The sequence below is a fragment of the Athene noctua genome, chromosome 9 (genome assembly GCF_965140245.1).
Source record: "Athene noctua chromosome 9, bAthNoc1.hap1.1, whole genome shotgun sequence".
Lineage (NCBI taxonomy): Eukaryota > Metazoa > Chordata > Aves > Strigiformes > Strigidae > Athene > Athene noctua.
Genome location: NC_134045.1, coordinates 16,231,490 through 16,247,485, shown reverse-complemented (window position 1 = coordinate 16,247,485; position 15,996 = coordinate 16,231,490). Strand labels below are relative to the sequence as shown.

Below are 15,996 nucleotides of genomic sequence, written 5' to 3'. Positions count from 1 at the left end.
TTATTCCTTCCAAGTTGAGTACAAGGTTCTCATTCACATGCAGTGGGCGGTTTTTTATGCAAGTCTTATTTTATGTAGTCCAGAGTTGTACTTGGTAGAACACCATGTGGGCATGCTTGTCTGTTGTGCTGTATAAAACCAGTAGCTAATTTTGATGAATTTTTAGAAAGAAATTGGACTGTAAACTGGACCTTTTGACAATAGCACAACAGGGAAGGGTGTGGGAGCACAATCTATTTTACAGTTCATATAATTTCTAAATGCCCATATGAATTATTCCCATTCAGATTGTCATATTTTAGGCAAAGTGCTGCTGATCATTATTAATCTGCTGTAATATCCAAAGCAAAACAATTATTCTCAGAAATAAAACATTAATGACAGAAGTTGAAGATTTTATACTAATTCCTCTAAAGAACAAATGCTTTCAGGGCATGTTGTAACCAGTACTTGATATTCACAAATACTGCTGAATGACACAGCAGTATTATTTTTTCCCCCCTTGCAGTTAAGAATGTGTTATTGTGTTAAAGACGGATTGGAAAGTAAATCTTGTCACTATATGTTTTAAAAAGCTATTTGTAGTCTGCTCTCTCCTCTATTGAATGAAGTTGGCTGTATTTTTCTTGCTAGGATTAATGTTCATAAATAAGTTTGTCTTTGGATACTAACTCTCTGAGGTTGACCCAGAAAAGGTAGTACAGCTTTCTGTGGTAAGTTAATTCCATTTTTGTCAGTATAAATGGTTAAAGTGTCAGCCACCACTTAGGAAGTAAAAGCTGAGGGAACTAAAGGATGCATGAACAATACTGACAGTTAAGTTTCAATCCTTGATTCTTGCAAGATACTATTAAATAAAATGGTGTCATTGATTACTGGAGTTCTCGTTGTTGGACACGTAACTTAACCTTGACAGAATAGCGTAACCTACAGCAAGAGGTGAGAGAAAAAAGCAGTACTTTCTGTCAAATTCAGCAGATCCTCCAGTCCCTCTGTGCAAGCAGCAATCTGTTGAAATGCAAGATTTCAGTCTGCAAGTCTGGCTGCAAACCTTCTGGGAGCTGCTCTTCCCCGCTTGGGACTAACGCACAGGAGCTGACCCATGCGTACAGTGACCACTGCAATGTTAGGAAGACTAAAATAATGCTGAGTTATTTCCAAGTGTATAAAACCAGGCACTTTAAAACAGTTGGGCCTTTCTGCCCTGCAGTCCCTCTCCTGTGGAGGTCTCTGAGCAGCCCTTTTGGGGGAGGTGTCTGCAGGAGCTGCCGGGACTTGGGGGTGAACCTGCAGCTTTCCAGCCCAACTGCACATGTGGGTTTTTCCACTACTTCCAGTGGTTCTTCAAAGGTGCTGCTTGTACAAAGCAAATCTATTTAGAGGTCTTTACAGACTTAGAGCCGAAATTAGCTGCATGTTTTTTAGCTTTTCTCTACTGAATGGGTTTTGGCTTAAGGCTATTTTTTTAAAAAATCTTTTTTTTTTTCTTATTTGTAACAAGTTGTAATGTTCTAATGTTGTACAATTCTGATTTTAACAGTGGCTTTGGGGGGAATAAGCTGCTTTTACATGTTCTGATGTGCACTGATTTTCTCTCAGTTCAGTATTCAGGATATGCACCCATTACACATTGTAATTTGAGTTGAAGTACAAAGTTCATCAGTCCTTCGATCTTGACACTGCATCAGCTGTAGCTGTCAGAATGCAAACCTGCTAGACGTAGATTATGCTGTTTGCCCTGAATCTTATCTAAACAGAGGCTTTTCTAAACTCCAGAGATTGATAAGTTTCCACACCACAATCACTCCCTCCAAGCACTTCCCTCCTTCCCCCAATCTTTTTCCTCTTCTTGCGTCCCTGAATTAGGCATCCATATAGCCATCCAGTGCTGACTCTGTGAGGCTTACAAGTAGTTATCTAGACAGTATATGGAGCTTTGAACAGCTTCACTGTTGCCCAAACATTGTCTGTGTTTGAGTACAGCATTTTGGTTTCTCACTCTTGATTCCTTGTCCAGTTGCAGTTGCCTTACCTGGTGCTGCAAGAAATCAAGCTCGATAACTGAGCAACTGCTGTTTCATTTAGTGGGCCAAAAGGAAAGTACGAAAATCAGAAATACAACAAATTGTTCTCTAGCACCCAAATGAAGAGGAAAGAAATAATTGGTTTAGTATTTAAATAATGTTTTGGCTTGTTTTTTAAACTAGATTTTATTGGAATTTTTAAGGACCTATTGTTGCATGTCTGATATGGTCACTGTGTGTTGGCAGATTTTAATCTGTTCCAGTGGGTTGCTGGCTGGACAGAGATTGCATTATGTCTGCATTTCAGTGGCACTGCCAGGGGACATCGGGCCATTTGCCCTTGTCTGTGAACACTCAGAAATTAAATGTAACTTAACCTTAGCACAATCTGGGGAAAAATTACTACAACCTTGCCATACTCATTTTTTCAGTAAGATTGTGACATCTGTGCTGGCAGAAAAACCCCACCCTACAACAACAAAAAAACCCTGCTAAATCATTTGTGGTTTAATCATTGTCATATTACAACCACAAAGTACCCTAAGTAGCGGCCAAAAAAATCCTGTTAGGCCTTTTCTGAGCACTTTCCGACCAAAGTGGCTAAATACCACGCAGTAATTCTAGATTAGTTTTGTATGCTGTTTCTACTTTGTGTTCTCAAATAGCTTCTAATAAAACATCAGAAAATAATCACTGGAATGAAAATACCAGTGAGTTAACAGCAACTGAGGAACAGTTTATAGTGTGATGTGTTATAACAACTCATCTTTTTAATTCTACTGTTTAAAATGTTATGGTATGTTCATTAAAAGTTAGGGATGCTTTTGATTCCTGGTTTCACTAGAAGCATTTATTTTTTTGAACAAAAGTCTTGCCTATCAATGATGTGAGCAAAGAGGTTACAGATTATTGCAGAGATCTTTATATGATGTTTCTGAGTCCCTAAAACATGCTGTTTTGTCTGAAACGGAGGGGGGTGGGGGTGGGGTGGGAAACATAATTAGAGAGGAAATACCTTCAAGGAAGCAAAACAGTATGCATCTTTTCTGTAACAGTGGTATCTAAGAATAATAGATAACATTTAGGTTGATGGGAATAAATTTTTAAAAACCCTTTTTAGTAAACTTAATGTGTTAAGTTTGCCATTTTTAAACACAGTACCTCAGACATCTGCAAACCTCTGCTATACTGTTTGCATGGTATCTGAAAACTAACAGCCTCCATAGTTATATGTTTAATTAATCCACGATCTGCCACATTTTATTGTTGGACATAGCCACTGTTTGGTCGTTGCTGTGTAGTTCATCCGCTTTGTATCTCAAGGGATCTCAAATGCTTTGGTTGCTATAAAAGGTGCTTTTTGTCCTGGCCTCTTGACCAAGTACATGCTGCATGGCAGGTAACGAATTGCAACCTAATGAGCCTTGGTAACAGCTTTCCTGAGGAGCCAGTCGCTGGTTCAGTGACCTGTATTACGCAGTATCTCGTTTGGCAGAGAATTAAGAATGGAGCAGACACATCATCAGCAGATTTTACTGAGTGCAGACTCATTTTGGTACAGCTGTCAAAGTCCAAGGACCCTCCAATCTAGCTTTCTAAACCTCATCTGTCAGTGGACTATAATTGGTTTATAAATTGGCTTAAAGATAGTAATGGAACTAACCTTTTTACACAAAAAAGCATGTCTGCAACCATGATAAACTTCACCAAAGCTTAAAAACAATACTCCTGCGTAATATATGAGTAAAACATCCTAGTGGGTGATTGGTGGTGGGAGGTTAGTGCAGGCTGGTGTTGCAAAACAGTCAGCCATTGCAGGAACTCACAGAAGTGATGTTAGAGTCACTTGTGTAGAAGTTGTAATTCTTAGTAGTTTTTTAACTGTGTTTTCTCACTACAAGAATGCTAATACGGTGTTTGACTTCTGCTGTGTCAGCTTGCGACAGATGACAGAGCTCTCCACTGGACCACTGCTAATCCAAAAAACTGAAGTGCCTGAACATCAAGTAACCTCCATGAATTAAGGATTCTTTGTACAAAATGTTATTCATTCAGCATTGTTTAGTTAGTGTTTTTTCTTTGCATCTGCAAATGCTGTCCTGTTGTGCAGATTGTTCCCTGGCTGCCTGCACAAAAGCTTCTTTATTATAAGTTTCTTTGTTTTAACATGCTAAAGCTATCCACAGATAGATGTGTGCACAGACCTCTGAACAGAATATAGATACTTCTGTGCTTTAACATAGGGATTCACGTATCCTCACTGCAGGTCCTTCTGGGACATCCAGATTGTTGAATTGCACATTATGTAATAGTACCAAAAAATTCTGCTTGTGGCTTTCCTAGTCAAGTTAGCTGTGATATTTGATTTTTCCTCCCTTCTCTGCTTTTCACGATTATTAGAAGTTCAAGTATGGACATAGGAAAATTAGATGAGCAGAATTTGAGGACTTTAGCTCTTCAGGTATGCTTAGTAGTTAATGACAGTTGAGTGCAGACATGTCAGCCAGTCCCAGAGATGGCTGGGTTTGAACAAGCCACTGTATTACAAAGATTTTAACTGCCACATAAACCTAATATAATTTTAGGTTTAAAGTAAATTTGAAGAAGTGTGTATTTCTGTTTACCATATATTAAATGTATACAGCATATGAATATATGTATAAAATGGACTAAGATCTTTTTCAAATTAGGATGGCTTCCTTCAGTAGATTGTGTTCTGTTCTTTTAAGTAATTGCCTCATTACAGTAGTTATTTTTTTAAACAAAGTTAATGTTTTTAAGATTATAAGGGTACTAGGAAATGTTTGAAGATTTGCATTTACATCCCCTTTCTTTGTCAAATTTCCTGTTTAAAAAAAGGGGAGAAAACCCATTTGTACCTTATTATTAAAGATTATTCCTAACATAATGGGAATCAACTCATATCAAGACATGGATATCATCATTTTTTAAGTGAAGACCAGTAAGATCACTCCACTTAGTTCACTGTCTCTAGTCAGCTCAAAAATATCCTCATATTTCATCTTAGCACACTAGTAATAATCTGTGTATGTATAACTGCAGTATACAATGATTATAGGTTAAGTGGTTTGGAGGGTTATGGCCTCACAGTGCAAAATACCACCACGTTGTAGTCACCACATTGTCGAATAAAACGTGAAGCCAGACAATACAATAGAAAATGCAAGCTATCTGTAAACATGTTTTTAAAAAAATTAAGACCATCTGAACACCTATTTACTTGTAAAACAAGATTTGTACTATTTAGCAGGGTGTCTCCAGCAGTAGCTTAATTTTCTCTCCAGCCAGAGCTGTCCCACTGCTATCTGAAGCTTCTGAACTGGAGCTGAAGTACTTCCCATCTCTAGTAAAATGATGGCACTGGCTAGATGATAAAAAGAGTATTCCGGAGTTGTTTTGCTGGACTCTGTCTGAAGGGCTTCCCTTGTTCCGAGAGCCTAAAGCTGCAGATTTTCCATCTGGCCTCATTTTTTATTTTGCAGTGGAGCTTTTTGTTATTCTCAATCTCTAATGAAATAGATAAGATGAATAAAAACCAAAATAGATGAAGAACACAGAGCTCTGGGCAGTAGGGGGAGAGGAGAAATAGTCATGCTATTTCTCAATGAGAGAAAAAGAAATTTACAACCACGGCTATCTTTTCAGTTAGGGCAGTAGAGTCATTCATTTGATCTGTTAAACTTCTGCAGACAGATGGATATGTGGGTTTGGTGGGTTTTTTTCTGATCAGTTTAATCTTTGTGTCTCTGGTTAGTGGTATCTCTTCCTTACTGTTAAAGGTCACTGTACCTCTTTAAGTGGAGTCTGCGGGTTTGAATTGAATCACAGAATCATGTAGGTTGGAAAAGACCTTGAAGGTCATCCAACCATTAACCTAACACTGACTGTTCCCAACTCCACCAGATCCCTCAGTGCTATGTTGACCCAACTCTTAAACCCCTCCAGGGATGGGGACTCCACCACCTCCCTGGGCAGCCCATTCTAGTGCCTGACAACCCCTTCTGGAAAGAAATACTTCCTAACATCCAGTCTAAACCTTCCCTGGCACAACTGGAGGCCATTCCCTCTTGTCCTATTGCTCGTTACTTGGTTAAAGAGGCTCATCCCCAGCTCTCTGCACCCTCCTTTCAGGGAGCTGTAGAGGGCGATGAGGTCTCCCCTCAGCCTCCTCTTCTCCAGACTAAACCCCCCCAGTTCCCTCAGCAGCTCCCCTTACGACCTGTGCTCCAGACCCTGCACCAGCTCCGTTGCCCTTCTCTGGACACGCTCGAGTCATTCAATGGCCTTTTTGGGGTGAGGGGCCCAAAACTGAACACAGGAATTGAGATGAATAGTACCAGAACAGCTGTAGAGGGAAGCTGTACTGCAAACAACAGGCACCTCGTCTTCAGTTCTCTCAGGCACCTTATCTTAAGTTGATTCAGAGCATCTGGGATATCGTATCCAGAATTATCATATTCCCATAACTACAAAATAATCAGGAAAGCAATTGTGATTCAGTAATACTTCCAGTTTGATATCTGTAGTAGCAATGCAGTAGATTGTAATCATTTCAGTTTATCATGCAATAGATTGCAGCTTATTGTGAGATAGCTGTGAAACATAGATGAATCTAGAGAAGTGAAAATTGCAATGTAATCGATATTCAAAAAGATAAAAAGATGAATTCTTGTCAAGCGTAATTGTTGAACACAGTTGTCAAAGAACAACTGGTTATAGCTGTATTCATTCTTACTGAAGAAAAAAAAATCCTTTTTGATGGAGAGAAAATACAAAAATAGCACATTTTGAACAGGAAGACTGTACATATTTTGTGGGTGCATATCACTCACTTGGGAACTAATGGCTTTTGTGAGGAAACATCAACCAAGAGTTTGTCCAGCATATTGTGCTGCACACGTGTCTTGTGGTCTTGCTTGGGGAAGGAAGGTGTTTCTTCAGCTACATGCATACAACAGGCCAAAATGTTTGATATCTGAGTAATCTGATGGGCAAAAGGAGGCTGCCTGTTTACTTGCTTACACGCTGAGCTGATTCCAGTCAGCGTAATGGGAGTGTAAAGGTGCATCTGTTTCTGTGTGGACAGTGTGCGAGACAGAGCAGCCACTTGCTCTTCAGTTTGTTTCTGACCTTTATATCAGAGCCATATAAGACAACTGAATTTTATTTAAGCACTCCCGTAGGATGATTTTATTTCAGCCTTTGAAGCGTCCGTACTTTCAGCAGGAAGTGCTAATGTAATTATGATATCACATTCATGTTCACAAGACCCTAGAGCTGTGTGTGTAACTGGATTAAAGAAATGGAACTTGGTGGGATTTTTGGCCTTAAAAATTGCTCATTTTTTACTTGTTTAATCATGCCAAAATTGAACAAGGAAAATATTCTTCTACTGTACCTTAGCCCTAGTTGTCTTGACTCTGCAACCACTCTGTTGATGATGACTCAAAGCCATGGTGAACTAATTAAGACAGTACTGTGTTACTAACAAAAGAGCTGCTTTCTTCCTCCCTCCTCCCCCCAGCAGTTTGTCAAACAAAATTGTATCCTATACCAAAATAATAGAAATCTAATGTATCCTGGCACTCTGTCTCCAGTCAACCAACAGTATTTTGTAATGCTGTTTTAGTACGTGTGTTAGAGGACTTGTGTTTTACACAGCCCATTAACACAAGGGAATCATTAATTTCTGGAGAGCGTCTTTGCCAGAAGGATGTGGGCTTTAAATCTTCTACATACGTAGAAAAGTACTGTCCATCTCAAACCTTTTAAATGGGTATGATCATTATTGAAAATAATAGGATAGTAATATTTTATGCTCTGCATTTTAAATACCTGCCTTTTACAGTTGACATTCTTTTAGATAACTCACTGATACATTTGCATCTGCATAGACATGCTTACAGTGTCGTAACATTTTTTCACATGGATCTGGATTATAAGGTGCTGCTGCTTCTCTTTAGTTTTCTGTGCTTTGTGTGCATGGTAAAATAATTTTGTATTGTTTAAAGTATTTTTGTGCTAATGTAGATGCTCTTTCCACCTTTGTTTTTTATATAAACCAAGGGCATGTGTTACATCTGCATTTTGAAAGTCATCTTTAAAAACTTTTAGCAATAGTTAACTCAGCTGCTCATTTCTGCTCTCTAAGGGGTCGCCTGGCCTGATATGCACCGTCTGGCTGACAGAGTCCATCTGGAGGAGTTGACTAAAATTGGCATTCTGAAAGGCAATGTAGATGACATGGTGAAGGTTCATCTGGGTGCAGTATTTATGCCACACGGACTTGGACATCTACTTGGAATCGATGTGCATGACGTTGGAGGCTACCCAGAGGTTAGTGTTAGTCCATTCTCAACTGCCTTGCAGATTAACCCCTCTCTAATCAATCAGCATTTCTGTTAGTTTATGCATGAGTAGCCGGTCCCATCTTCTCAGAGGTGGAGCAGATGTGCATTCAAGTGTGTCTTTTTCTGGATGTGATATTTTATGCAGTTTACTTTAAGGGAATCTATTCGTTCATTAAAACAGAAACTGCTTATGGGGAGAAGTCATCTGATGCCACCCTTTGGGCATTCTTAATCTGTTCAGTTTCTACATAAATTGTGTTATTCCTCCATGAGTCATCACTGTAACGCATACAACTCAAGCATACTCTATGCTGTGGCAGAGAGCATCTCTGTCTACCTGAGACCTGTAGTGGGAAGTCTCACTTGCTCCATTCCAGATGCGAGACAGCTATGGGAGCCCAGTGCTTCACCTAGGCTAGTAAATCCCGATGGCTGTGTCATACGGAAACAACCTGTCTCATATTCCTGTCTTGAACTTTGATCTCCAGTGTCAACATGGGCACCTGTGTAGATGTGTTGCCCTGGAATAAGAATAGAAAGAAAAAATTCATCAAGTCTTCCAGTCTTTGCAAATGTGAAAGGATAACCTCTTGTATTGTGAGTTTCTGCAGAAAATACAGAATTATTAGCTTTTTCCTTGAATTAGTATGATGGTGCATGACTGTGGTCTGAAAGCACAGAATGGGTAAAATCCTGTAACCAGCGAATAGCAAGATGTTTGCAATGATATGAAAAAAACCATCTCTAAGGGGAATTGAACTTAAGTTTTGAATAAAGAAAGGTAGTTTACAGCAGCTTCAGAAAGATTTCAGACGGATTTTCTGTGTGTTATGTATTGGTTATTTGAGGCTAACTGTTTAAGGATTTTCAATAATGCAGCATGAAAATGGATCATTTGCCTTCTCTCTTATGTAAGGTGTTCTTTTACAAGAACCTGAAAAAGAAACTAAGAACTTTTTAGATAAGGTTTAAGCATATTTTGGAGCTTGTTCAAGTTGAGTGGACAGGCTACATAACAGCTGCTATTGCTGGGTTCACTTTGGCAGGCAGGGAAGAAACAGTATGTAATATTTGAGGGTACTCGTTATGTTCACAGTATAATTATTGTTGAAACACAATACTGTGATGACAATGTATTGGCATCAGCTAATAAACTTATACGTAATAAAAATGAAACAAAAATCAAAAGCAACCCTATTAACACTTTTAAATTTTCTTCACTAGCTAATATAGAAAGGATGGATGTTTGCCCCTCTATCTCTCCCAAGTGCATTCTCTCTGTATACAAATAGAGGCATTCAGCAAAGCACAAGGGATGTCATTACTCGGAGAGTTCATGGACTTAAAAATCCAGGACCCCAATGTTGCATGGCTTTGCTTAGATTTTTTTTTGCCTGTGTTGTGAATAACCTTTCTGGATTTGGTGGACTTACATAAACTGGAGCACATATTCAAGACTTGGTAGGGTAAAGACATAACTAAATTTTAGGAACAAGTGAGAATTGTGAGAGTGAAAAGTCCTGTGCTTGGTTTTTACTTAGAAACTGTATGCTTTGAAGGTTAGAACAAGTACCTTAATTTCAAGGGAGATTTCTAGAACTGATTTTGGGGCAGTATAGAACAACTAACCCTATGTACCTTCCATCTCTCAGCAGGTTTCAGTAGTTTGGCATATGAGCTGCAGAATCAGTTTTGAAACTAATTTTTATTTACATATGATCAAATTTATAACTGTTAATTATCCAGTATATTATATTTAAGGGTCATTTTTCTGAAAGCAGACCAATCTACACAGTTTTGAATGAGCAACCTGTTATAGATGAAAATGGATATAGAGATTGTATTGTCAAATGAGTTAGGCTCTCCACTTTCATACTTAGCATGTGTAAAAATACCAGAGCTCTTTGCAGATAGAGAATTTTATACCTGCAAATAGTAAATTGATTTGTTTGTGTAGACATGCAACTGCATTCTTACATTAAGAATGTTTGCATGGCTAATCTACTTTCAAAATCCAATCCTAAATAACAAATTTCCTGAATGTGGGGGAAGCACATACCTGAGCTCACAAATAGCTGAAGCCCTGCATTTGCATATGAATGTGCATATAGATGGATGCGTGGCATCAGCTTAGCTTGAAAAATAATGATTTTGGGGTTCTGCAGAGGAGCAGCCCTTTTAAACTGTCTCTGCAGCATTAATTCCACCTCTGTTAGACCCATTACTTCTCTCTAACCCAAAGGATGAGGCTCTTCATGTTGGGTCATTTGACTAAGGTGAGGTACCTGGGCACTGGAGCAACCTGACAGTGGAAAACCCACATCAAAAGCCTTTCAATGGGGTGAGCTTCATTAAGTATCTCCGGTCCTGAAGCTCTAATGGGAGTCACAGTCCCTGCCCATGTCAGGAGGGAGCTGTAGGGCTGCGGGGCCAGGGAGGCACTGGAACGCTTCAGGGGACGTGGTTTTCCCCAGGTAAATCTAAATGTGAGCAGTTGAGCACTTCTTATGTGAGTGTGATACATGTTTTTATTAAACGGGAGAAGGTTTTTTTATCTATGCCTTGTTGTTTCATAAGAAAACACATTTTGAAGACATCTAGCACACTGCGGAGTGGTTTTTGCTGCATTTTAAATGTTTACCAGCTAGTGAGATTTTTCACAAAGAATTTCATAAAGCCATTTGTGTTTATTGTACACTGAGCCCATGCCTGTAGTATCACGCTCTTTTTTCTAGCTGGTTAAGAAGCAAGTTATTTGCTTTTGGCTGAGGGAATTTCTGGGAGTATTACAAAGGATTTTTTAAAAATAAAAACTTTCCAAGTGGATATTATTCCATTATTTTTCCTCAAGTGTAAACAGTTACATTTGGAATAATACAATAAGCTTTAATTTCCTAATTTTTATCCGTCACAAAGTTTTGTGTGTTCCAAAAAAACTATTTCCAGACATTGTTAGCTTAGATTAGTTATTCATTAGTAGCCAAAGATTTCTTTTTTCAAAATTGGCAATAATAAGTTTTCATCTTTTCCAGTAAGCTGCTTTCACATGCAGCACTGAACAAGCACTTTCTTCCTCTTTGACAAACACTGTAAAAAACTTGCACATTTTCTGCAAAGGATACTCTGGAATATTGGAAAAATAAAACATTTTCCTTCCCTTTTTTTGCCATGATAACGAATAATTGGGTTTGGCCAGCAATAAATGCAGCTTAGCAACTGTGTTTAGGGCAAGATTTTTAAAAGACCAGTGTTTCCCATTGAAGCACATAAATAAATGTCCTGATTTTCAGAAGTACTCGGCAGTCAAGAGGTCCTTCGAGAATCGGGTCTCCTGCAGTGTACCATGGTATTCCTCGTGGGGAAACCAAGCATCGAACGCTTCTTTGAAAATCTGTCTGCTTCTTTTAAGGGTCTAACTACAACTTGAGCATTTCTGAAAATTCGGCCCCAGTGGTACTAATCACTTCAGAAAATCTGGCCCTTAGTCAGGCAGAGCTAGCTTCAAAGGGTGAAAACTCCACTGGGTTTAGCTTCAGCTGTAAAATTTAATCATGGAGATGGTTTTCCCACACTCCTTCATTTGTTTCTGGGTAAATTCGATACGGGATATAAATGAGGGTTTGTGCCTGTTGCAATGGGGAAAATGTGGTAGGTGATCCCAAATTTTCAGACCCTGAGGTAGATGGGGCTGAAGTTTTCATTTAAATCTAGGTTCTGCGTCTCTAGATGCTTGAGCTGATTCAATTTCATGTTATATTAATTGACTGTAAGGCTCTAAAGAATGCTAAGTACATTTGATGACTTTCTATAATAATAAGCCAGTTAATTTACGTTAGGTTAATAATTACTGTGATTTTAACATCTTGTGAATTAAGAGTTTCATTTTGTTTTGTCTTTTAAAATTATAAGATTTACCTTAGTTTAAAGTTTTAATTCAATTCTCTATTCTCATGAAAAGCTGATCCTTTCATCGCTATTCTGCATCAGCAAATTAAGGTTAGAGGTTTGTTTTGATCCTGGAGTTATCCGTGTCCTTCCATTACTGTGCATGCTTGGGGAACATCTCTGCTGCTTAGAGAGGTGTACAAGCTGTGTCTGGCTCTAACAGAAATCATGCTCCCAGATCCCAGATGACTGTCTGGGGATTTAGGTCACCAAACCTACTAGAGAATACAGGAATAATCTTGTTCCCTTTCTTGTTCTGGCAAAAACTATTTTCCTTATGTATCCTACTTTATGCTGAAACAGAAGATTTTATTTTTTTGTGGTTAGCATTGCAAATGATGCATTAATGTTTTTTCCTTTAAGAAGCAGAGGATGAGGTGAATTTACCAAGAGGCCTAAAGCTGTTATGTAGAGCCCCAGTGATGCAAATTGCTTCACTTGGTCATAACCTTGCAAAGCCTGGCTCTAGCTGTGTGTACCCAGGAACTGCAAACATGAAACAACCTGTATGGTAGGTGCTATGAGCGAAGAATGAAGGGGACTTTCACCAGTTCTAGCTCTAGATTTCATTCTTGCAAGTGATTGTACACCTTGAAAAAAGATTAGGAGAAAAAAACCCTGCTGCTTCTATTTCATGGGGTCCCCTTGTATCACTTTCTTTTCGATTCTTTGAATTCCTCTGTAGCAGAGCTGTGTGGATGTGTGGGCCATTGAGGTGGAGTGCAGGCAAGAAACAAATTGGTGAAGATTTTAAATTCTACAGCATTTCCATGCAGAGCAGCAATGAAATCCATAGTGCTTATTGTTATCTGTTGGGTCGAACACCCACCAGGAGAGTTTCCTGCAGTGTAAGCTTCTCCTGTGGGATTTTAAACCCCTCCCAGAGTTAGGTTCACAGATCTTACCCTGCTGTGGCATCTTAAGTGTGCTCAGGAAAACTGTGATCAGTTCCCAGCAGCTTTTCCCTGTGAAGACAGATGCTGGAGTCTGGGTGTTTATGGGGGCTTAGGAATTGAGCAGAGAGAGGCAGGAGAGGAGGGAAGGCTCAGGTGCTGTGTTGGTGCAGTGCCATGGTGCAAACTGTGCCCTGTCACACCACGGGGTTTCCCTTCTCAAAGAAAGTGTTGGGGTGTTTTTGTGGGTTTTGTTGGTTCTGGTTAATTTTTTGAAGGAGATACTTGCTTATGATTGTTTTACTTGTTGAAGTTTGTTGCAAGAGACTTGGTGTGTTAAGAGAGCTTTTATCTGAGTATTTATAGTAGAAATCTTTCTGAAATTTTAGCAGAAACTAACAGAGCTTGTGTGGTTTTGAACAATTCATTTTAGGCACAGAATGAGAGAAAAACCAAACTAATACAGTTCTGCTTTCAATTATATGTAAAAGTAAGGTGTAAAAAGTATTATAGGTATGCTTTAGGGGTTTTGCTATGCAATTTCCACTAATATTAGTATCAAAAGATCATAAAAGAAAAGCCCTTTCATTTAAGGTCATCACATTGTGTATGCTTTCTGTCTGTCACAAGAAAACCTGTCTATTAGAATTTAAATGGTGCTTGTCATTGGTCTCATTTTAAAACTGTTGCTGGTAGCTTTTGAAATTCTTTATCTCATGTCTTACGAATTCTCCATCTAAATATTCTCATCTTCCAGGTTTATGTTGTTGTCAACCTGGCGGTTCTTACTATGTGCTATTTCTTCTTTTTTCTCATGGTTAGGTATTAAGAAAAAAGAAAAAATGTAATCTGTATGTTTTATTTCCATTATGATAGCAATGGAGCTTGGTGACATCTGAGGATGAGGAAGCAAAAATAACATGGGAAGTTATGCTCAGAACCACACTGTAGCAATGGATTGAAATTCAGTTCTATCAGACTCAGAGCAGGCAGCGGTGCCTCAAGTAAGTGGCAGGCAATTCTTCTTCATTCCCTGCAATAACAGGAAAGTTATTAGGCAGCTTAAACCTGATACCACAGTTAATACCTAGGAAAAGACAGAAATGTTTCAAGTAAAAATAGCCAGTTAAACATCATGTGCCCTCCATTCCCTCAATATTAACTTTGAGCTGTGTCCCAAAAGCTCCAGCTAGTAATTAGATTTTCCTGCAGAAGTGGAAGCTTTCACTTGTAAATGCCACAAGTGGTATGTGATGCTTGGGGCATGTTCTCCTGTAACCTGCTGCTGATTTCAAAGGCAAGTTCCTTCAGGTGACTATTGGCAGCTCAGGCTGCTGGGAAAAAGCGGGATAGATTGAATAAACTAATCTTCATTAGTAGCACTCAGCAAGAGAAACAAGGGCTTAGAGACAAGGGACCAGGAGACAAGTGAAATGGAATTCAAGACTTTTATTTTATTAGCTGCATAGCGCTCTGTTCTTTTTACAGTAAATGAGCTAATTAGATGCTGTGTATACGTGATGGGAAAACAGGGAAGAGTGAAAGAGCTGAATTTCATTTTGGTGTTGATTTCGTATAATCTAAATATAATGTTAGTATTCTGACTAATTTAAATACTTCATTGCGCTTAGCTTGGTAAAATTGTTAGGACTTCGCTGTATTGGATGTGATCCAACTGGGACAGACTATTTGTCAGGCTTTGAAAAGTTATGTGATGATTTAGCTGGAAAAAAGTACCAGAAACTAGTTTGTGTTGCTACGTGAGTCTTTTACTGTGGTTCAGTATTTGCAGTTACTAGTAGCTTTTGTGATCTCTGCTGTGGCCATGTTTTGCTGCCATTGCTGGCTTGAGGAAGCTTCTTGGTGATGCCACCTAAGCGTTGCGGCCCCTAGTTTCAGGAGGGACGGTGTACTTGCATCTCCATGCTTGTGCATCCCTAGCCAGTGTAAGGGCCCTGTGGGCAATGTCCAGCCAGCACAGAGACATCACCTGTGTTTTTCTTCTGTCCTGGTACAAAGATGGACCCAAGACCAGACTCACAAAGTGGGCCTAGAGCTATTTCTGCTTCTGATCACTTTGCCTGGTAGCTTGTGTCTGTGGGGCAAGATCCAGCATGATACACATTGCAGTTCTTCTATGGAAAGAAACCATATACCATTAAACATTAACCATTGAGTTGCTTAGGAGCAGGCAGTAAATTATCCTTATGCTGAGGTATTCTGGGGATATTGGAACTTTTAGTCTGCCACAGCCACTTTTCTGGGGGATAGGCATATTTGCATACTTCCTAATTCCCTGCTTATTCCAAAAATAGATCTATATTTTATATTACTGCACACTTAACTTAATTTGAACTTTTATTTTGCTTACATAGTAATGAAATCAGTTTACATAATAATTCTCTTGTTCCCTTGACAGTCCTTATTGCCTAGACATGCTGTTTTTTGTTACCTTACATGAACCATTAATTGGAATCTGATGTTCTTGGCAGGAGTACAGTCGCAAATGACAGTGTCATACATCTGTGCTTACTGTGGGGGGAGTGTCTCAATTTTAAAATGTGAGCAAAACCTCCAAATAAAATCAGTCTTTGAAAACAATTTCAGATATAGTCTATTGTTGCGATATACAGGAAAATAAACAGTTCTTCAAAAAGTAATTTTCCCAGACATTCACTGGGAGTCTCCATTTAGATGCCTAGGTGTTAATATTTTCTAGATTATTGTCTACACTTTTTTGAGGCAAGTTATCAGCTTATACTT

At 38.9% G+C, this 15,996-nt stretch overlaps 1 protein-coding gene across 4 annotated transcripts in view; it reads left to right on the top strand.

Moving 5' to 3' along the window:
* Nucleotides 1-15,996, top strand: part of PEPD (peptidase D) — a 145,757-nt gene that overhangs the window by 115,997 nt on the left and 13,764 nt on the right. For all 4 annotated transcript variants that reach the window (XM_074913382.1, XM_074913381.1, XM_074913380.1 and 1 more), the window contains one exon: nucleotides 8,197-8,381. In XM_074913382.1, coding sequence (XP_074769483.1) covers nucleotides 8,197-8,381 — 185 coding nt within the window. The remainder of the gene's footprint in view (nucleotides 1-8,196; nucleotides 8,382-15,996) is intronic.